At 24.3% G+C, this 6,785-nt stretch overlaps 4 protein-coding genes across 4 annotated transcripts in view, besides 12 other annotated features; 2 read left to right on the top strand and 2 right to left on the bottom strand.

The window, feature by feature from the left end:
* The window catches only part of EDI_084130 (uncharacterized protein), a gene marked incomplete at both ends in the record, with an annotated part of 1,342 nt that extends 650 nt beyond the window's left edge, over positions 1–692 (bottom strand). The window contains one exon of the mRNA XM_001740432.1: positions 7–692. Within this exon, the coding sequence (XP_001740484.1) occupies positions 7–692 (686 nt within the window). The remainder of the gene's footprint in view (positions 1–6) is intronic.
* Positions 693–941: 249 nt separating this feature from the next.
* Positions 942–1,153: a sequence feature (AT_rich).
* Positions 1,154–1,383: 230 nt separating this feature from the next.
* Positions 1,384–2,340, top strand: EDI_084120 (uncharacterized protein; the record flags this gene model as incomplete). The annotated part of the gene is made up of 1 exon (XM_001740431.1): positions 1,384–2,340. One exon carries the CDS (start codon positions 1,384–1,386, stop codon positions 2,338–2,340), a length of 957 nt encoding a protein of 318 aa, XP_001740483.1.
* Positions 2,243–2,311: a microsatellite.
* Positions 2,335–2,410: a sequence feature (AT_rich).
* Positions 2,411–2,958: 548 nt separating this feature from the next.
* Positions 2,959–3,116: a sequence feature (AT_rich).
* Positions 3,117–3,135: 19 nt separating this feature from the next.
* Positions 3,136–3,466: a repeat region.
* Positions 3,467–3,645: 179 nt separating this feature from the next.
* Positions 3,646–3,667: a sequence feature (AT_rich).
* Positions 3,668–3,904: 237 nt separating this feature from the next.
* Positions 3,905–3,956: a sequence feature (AT_rich).
* A 336-nt stretch (positions 3,957–4,292) lies between these two features.
* EDI_084110 (protein transport protein SEC13, putative) lies at positions 4,293–4,913 on the bottom strand (the record flags this gene model as incomplete). Its single annotated transcript, XM_001740430.1, has 4 exons — positions 4,293–4,428; positions 4,507–4,691; positions 4,740–4,862; positions 4,905–4,913. 4 exons carry the CDS (start codon positions 4,911–4,913, stop codon positions 4,293–4,295), a joined length of 453 nt encoding a protein of 150 aa, XP_001740482.1.
* Positions 4,875–4,903: a sequence feature (AT_rich).
* A 44-nt stretch (positions 4,914–4,957) lies between the features above and the next one.
* Positions 4,958–5,083: a microsatellite.
* Positions 4,990–5,080: a microsatellite.
* EDI_084100 (uncharacterized protein) lies at positions 5,080–6,543 on the top strand (the record flags this gene model as incomplete). Its single annotated transcript, XM_001740429.1, has 3 exons — positions 5,080–5,702; positions 5,767–6,196; positions 6,247–6,543. The coding sequence occupies 3 exons, from the start codon at positions 5,080–5,082 to the stop codon at positions 6,541–6,543; spliced, it is 1,350 nt and encodes a 449-aa protein (XP_001740481.1).
* Positions 5,251–5,273: a sequence feature (AT_rich).
* Positions 5,708–5,752: a sequence feature (AT_rich).
* Positions 6,544–6,785: the final 242 nt, after the last annotated feature.

The following is a 6,785-nucleotide window of genomic DNA, read 5'->3' as shown; positions in this document are numbered from 1 at the left end:
AATAACTCTTTTGATAATGCTAAAGCAACTAACTCACTACGAGCAAGACTACCTACTCTTGATTTGATTTGAGATAATGACACAAGCAATCCAATATCATTATTATCACCAATCTTATTTATTTCCTTTTCTAGCTCTTCATCTTTACATTGAATTAAATCTACTTCAGTATAGAGAGAATTAGCATGAATTGATAATGGTTTATAAATTAAATCATCAAGAAAATCACCACAAATAATAGTAGAAGAATCTAACTTTTTTATTGGTAGAATGGTATGAAGATAATATTGAAGAAGTAACTCTGGAGAGAGGACAACATCATCGATGTCAGTTACTAGTTGTTTTCCAAATACATTGTTTAATGAAATAATGATGATTGTTAAAGGCAAAGATAGTTGTAACACTATTTTAACAAAACATGTTCCAACTCTTCTTCCATAAAACGAAGGTGTTTCATAATGTTCTGAGTGAATAATTTTAAATGGTGAGGACACTGAGATTTCATTAGTAGAATAAATATTATCAAAAGGAAATGAAGAAGGTTTACCATGAATGTAAATGTTGATTTTCTTCTTTGGTTTATCCTCAATGAATTTGTTTGGTGTTCTCATGTCATATAAACAAATATTATATTCATTTATTTGTGATGATTGTTGTAATTGTACATGTTTGATAGTTCTAAAGAAATTCATTTTATCTTTAAACTTTTTTTAAGTTCCGTTTTATATTAAAAATACAATTTTAACACATCAAAAGAAAATGTGATGGTATCTTTTCATTGTTATTGTCGCAATGAGTATTTGTTTTGTATTTACATTAATACTACTTATAAATAAGAATGTTTTTATGAAAAATGTATTTGTCATGAAAGACAAAAATAATTTAGTACAACTATTAAATGAAAGAGTATTATCTATTCTATCAAGAATAAAGTGAGTTTCATTTTATTATAAAAATTGATAAGAATTAATCATCAATATAAATGAATTTATCAAAATTAATTAAACAATTGAAAAATTGAAATAACATTATTTTTAGGATTTTTGTCAAAAAAAAAAGCTATAAAAAACTATAAACAAAATTAATAATAAATAAAAAATAATTACCCATAATTTCTAATAATAATAAGAAAGATTAGATAAATTAATAAAAAGAAAAAGAATATTGGGATCCACTTCGGTGGAAATCCCATAAAATTGGAACAATACAGAGAAGATTAGCATGGCCCCTGCGCAAGGATGACACGCTCATACGAGAAGTTAAAAAGTTTTTTTTTTGCTATTTTGATAACTTGTGTTGATTAAAAAGAAATAAAAATGTTCTTCAAAGAAGTTGAATTGAAAAAAAATCTAAAAACTTGAAAAAATAAAACTAAGAAAGTCAATGTTTAGTTGGTTTTTCCGTAAAAGTACTCCAGTTGAATTAAGAACTGCATTTGTTGATGATCACACATGGGTTGCCGAATTGAATTCTGGTGATCAACTTCAAACAGTTAAAGAGTTGTTTGCATCTACATTTGATTCAGACAATTTTGTTGTTATTGATGAAGATAAGTCAGTTACTGCTTTGTTGAGTGGAGATGAAAGATGTCAATGCACATTAACATTTGGATATAATGGAGATAATAGAAGAATTGCGGTAATTTCATACATTGATTCAGAAGATGAAGATATTGTTAAACCAACGATCAACGCTTTTGCATTAGAGATGGAGAATTATTCATTACTATTTGAACAACCAATTAAAGAACAAAAACCAATTGAAAACTGTATGGTTCCAATGAAAGAAGTTATCTATGAAAGAGATATTATTATTGACGAAGATGGAAGTTCAATAAGTGTAATGTTAAGAGAGAATGTTGACCTTAAGAAGATGCTAAGTAAAATTGGAAAATTGGCTAAAGACAAATATCTTCTTGAAGCTAAAACTGGTAATGGTAAATTAGAGTTCTGTGAAAAAGGAAATGAAACGTTTAAAATTATTGTCCAAATTGGTAGAAATAATGACAAACAACGTGTTATGGCATTAACCGCAAGTGAGAAGAGAGTGTATTGGAAAGAATTCACTGAAGCAATTGTTAGTTTGTTAATGAAAGGAAAGTGTCTTAGCAGTTATGCCGTCACTGCTACACTAAGAAAGAACTTACGTAATACTGCTAAGCCTATTACTAATGCCACTGAAGATAAACAACCAAAAGAAGAAAAGAAAGAAGAAGTCCATATTAATATTGAAACTACTCCTAAAGAAGAAAAGAAAGAAGAGGTAAAAGAAGAAAAGAAAGAAGAAGTAAAAGAAGAAAAGAAAGAAGAAGTTGTTCAAATTCCTATTGAGCAGAAATAAAATTTCATATTTTTTTTTGTTTTTCTTTAGAAATTTTAGAAATAAAAATAATTTGATTAAAATATTTTTTCTTCTTTTAGGTATTTATAATATCTTCTATTCAACTCTATCTGGAATAACTATTGAATTATTCCTATATGAATTTACTCATTGATAACAAAAGAGATAAGTATAACTCTTTTTTACTTTTTTGTCTAATTCTTATTTATTTAAAGATGGTTGATATTCATTATTACAATTGATAATAGTATTTTTCTATATTTTGATAAGAGGAGAGTTAATGAAAATTAATCAATAATTTCGGTTTGTTTCAACGTAGATTATAATAAGAATCTATTTAAATTTTAAAACTTAAAATCTTGTTTCTATTGATTTTATCATTTTTTTTATTCGTTTTCATTCTTCTTTTCACTGTATGTATATTTATGACTATTCATTTCAAAATCTAAATAATTTAAAATAAACTAAGTAGTTAAACAATGATTTCACTAATCAATGAGTTATCGCGTTTATCATACACCATTGAACAAAAATATAAAGTAGACTGTATAATCAAAATAACTAAATAGAAGATTTTTTTTTAGATATAGTTCATCTAATTAGAATAAGCTGATAGACTAAAATAATTTAAATAATCTTTCAGTTATATTAAGTAAATAGAAAATAATAATTTAACATAAAAATTTTATATTTTAGTATTTAAATATATTATTTCAAATATTTAAATTGAAAAAAAAATAAAATATTAAAGTATTTAAAAATGATATTAATTATTTCTGAAGAAATTAAATAACAAAAAATAGGAAAAGTACTCTTTGATTCAGATATTGATTATTGGAAGTTTAACATATCAATATTTGATAAAAGAGATAATGAATAAAGAACATCTAATAACTATCATGAAGAAGATGGAAATAAAACTGGAGGATAGGTCAATGAGAAAATTATTTTATAAATGACTAATCCATTTGTATTTTCATTAAAATAAAAAGGAAGAATAAAAGGATATGTGTTAAGGGCTCACAGATGGATTTTGTTTATGGAATCAATCAAGTGATTGTTTGTTAAAATTTCATTATATAAATAATATTGTTTATAAAAAAGTACTAAAACAAAATCATATTATTATCAATATTTATTTGAATTTGAAACTGTTTTGAAAAAAATAATAATGCTTTAACAAAAAGATTATAGTATTAAAATGAAATATTTTTTGTGGTTGTTTTTTAAAATTGAAAACAAAACATAATAAATATATAGTCTTTATTTTTATATACTGTTATGTTGTTTTTTTATTCATTCAACAAATATAATATATTAAATAATTCATTTGTATATAAAGTGATAAGATATAAATGCTTCAGTTGAATCAAGAGTTTAAATTTGTAAAAGTAAAAAAATAATGACATATTATAATGTTAATTGTATTTGACATCAAGAGAATAAATGAGTCAGTTGTTCCTCAATTTCAATAACCTTTTAACACTCTCATAAAAAGAACTTTTATTTTTATTGTTAGAATGAATTGAATGATATTTCAAAATGACTTTAATGTTTAAGAGTGAAATATAAATAATTTTAACATAAAAATTTAATAATGAAAAGTATTATTTAATCTTGTTTTCTCCACTTATTTTCAACGTTTTTCCAGATTTCTACTTCATTGTTATCTAAAGTAATAGCTAATTCATTACCTGTTCTGTTGAAAGTAATAGTCAAAGGAATTTGTTTAAATTTAGGAATTTGTTGAAGTAATTTAGTGTTAGAGTTATGAATTCTATAAATATTAATAAAGAAGTCTTGTGCAGATGAGGCAATCAATACTCACCATTATAAATAGTAAAAGAAAGGTCTCTAATCCAATCTTTATGGGTTTTAATTTCATTAATACATTTCTTTTGAAAAATTTTGATTTAAAAAATGTTTATTCTCCATCAATACATTGATGAAACTTAATCTATTATCACAACCGCTAACAATATTAATATTTCCTTCCTACTAATAACACTGACTCTATTTACACCACCAGAATTTGCAATAAATGAACTCGTTTTCCAAGTTTTTGTTGATTCAACATATTCAATAATACTAATTTGTCCATCTGATTGTCCTCAAGCTAATTTAAGTCCTTCACTTTCAGGGAAGAAACAAATAGAGTTAACTGACTTTGTATGGAATTGATGCGTATAAACTAGATTGTACAAGCCTAGAGTACTTTCTCTCCAGACTAAAACTGTTTTATAATAACTATATGAAGCCACTACAGGACCATATCGAGGATGACTCCACCTAACTTGCCAAACAGGACCAGTGTGACTAAAACAATCAGTATTCACAAGGTTATGAAGAAACTAAAAAAAGAAAGTTGGTGATGAATTTTAAATTCCTCTTTTAAAAACTAACCATTTTAAAGTTAAAAGAGAACGAACAGAGTCAGAAGAAGTAGTGTCATATATTAAAATCATATTATCTAAAACACTACATGCAATTTTAATTCCATAATAATCAAATGAAATGTCTTGCTAAAAAACATGTAAATTTAATGATAATTAAATTATAAAAACACACCACATGGTAAAACAAAAATTAATTCTTGTTTAGTCTACAAATAAGTACTAAATCAAATAAAAAGAATGAAACTTTCAAACCATAAAAACTAAAAATTAGAATTTAAGTTTAAATAAAAAAGAAAAAATAAAAAGAAAAATAAAAGAAAACTGATTAAAAAGAAAAGATAGAATGAGTATTGGATTCCCTATTATTGTTCAATATTTTAATGGTACTCAAAAAGAATTAAAAGAGGTTATTAATAAATATAGTCCAGACGTAGGAATTATTAAATTAACTCAACAAGGTCCAAATTCATTTAAAGTAATTGTTAATAATACTCAACAAGGAAGAACAATGATGAATTTTAATAATTTTATTTATAACGGAAATCAAATGATTGTTACATTTGAAAGAGAACCTTCTACAGAAGCACAATTATTACATTGTTTTGAAGTTATTAAATATTCATTTTGTGATGTTCAACAACGTCGATTAGATCTTTCAAATTTAATGGAAAAATTTAAACAACTGGGTTATTCTCCACAACAAACAATTAACCAAATTTTTACACAATGTATTCATTACTTTAAAGAAGAAATTCCAGATTTAATTGAACTTTCAATTGCATCAAATCAAATAGGAGAAAATACAAAAATTTTTAGTGAAATTTCTTATGGATTTCCATTACTTTCAAAAATTGATCTCAGTAATAATAACCTCACAGCTTTATATCAAATTCAAGCTCTGGAAAATTTGCCTATTAGAGAATTAAATTTATCAAATAATCCATTACTTAAACCTACTATCATTCCGTTTGTTTTATTTAATTTTATTAAATAATATAAAGTCTTTTATATTTATAGTATCAACTTATAGTCAATTAACTATTTATTTCTCTTCATTAGAATTATTAAATGGTCAACAAGTTAAACAACGTCTTTACCTTCCTTCTATTAATTCTATTCCTTTACCATCTAAATTTGATTCAATTTATCCTTCTAATCCAGAACATTTTAAACAAATATTTCAATTTATGAAAACATATTTTCATTACCATGATACTGATGTTCAACAATTAGTTGCTGTTTATTCTCAACAATCTATTTTCGATATTATTCTTGAAAAAGGAATTAAATTTCCTTCAATTACTTCAAGAAATTTAAAGTCAATTACAAATTCTAATGACCTTTTAAAAAGTGTTTATATTGGACAAAGAAAAATTGCTGAAAAAATATTAAACCTTGGTGGGACTACTCATAGAGTGACTTGTTTCTGTTATGATATTATATCAGTTAATTCTTTGGTCGTTTGTTTTTTATTAGTTCTCAAGAAATCGATTATTATTAATTTCATTAGAACATTAATGTAATGGGTGACGTTAAAATTGGCAATGATATTTACCAATTTTGTAGAACTTTTGTTTTAATTCTTTCTCCAAACCCAATAATTTTAAATGACCATTTACATCTCTTTTCAAATACTTCAGTATTTACTACTGTTAAAACTTACTCGTCTTATGTAAGATATATTAGTTCTCATTTCCCTGGACTCGACGAAGAATACTCTTTATTTACTTTGGAAAAGAATCAATGGAATGTCCCTCAAACTCAAAAAGAAATTTGCCAACATTTCAACATTAAATCTACTTTTTAATTCAAAATTAAAAATCATTAAACTATAAAAGATTTTTTTACTTAATCCTCTTTTATTCTTTTTTTATTTATCAAAATGAATTCTTATTTTTAACTTTTTTGTTTTTTGATAGACCCTTATTATATTCCCTTTTAGATCTTATTTATTTAAATTTTTACTTCTTTTGAATACCTTTTATTGCTTTTATACAATTACTTTTTTATTAGTATCATAAAGATAGAACACTGTCATTGGATTGTTAT

Source organism: Entamoeba dispar, genomic scaffold (assembly GCF_000209125.1).
Source record: "Entamoeba dispar SAW760 scf_1105229462937 genomic scaffold, whole genome shotgun sequence".
Taxonomy (NCBI): domain Eukaryota; phylum Evosea; order Mastigamoebida; family Endamoebidae; genus Entamoeba; species Entamoeba dispar.
Note: the sequence above shows the minus strand (reverse complement) of the source record. Positions and strands in the feature narration are given on the sequence as shown.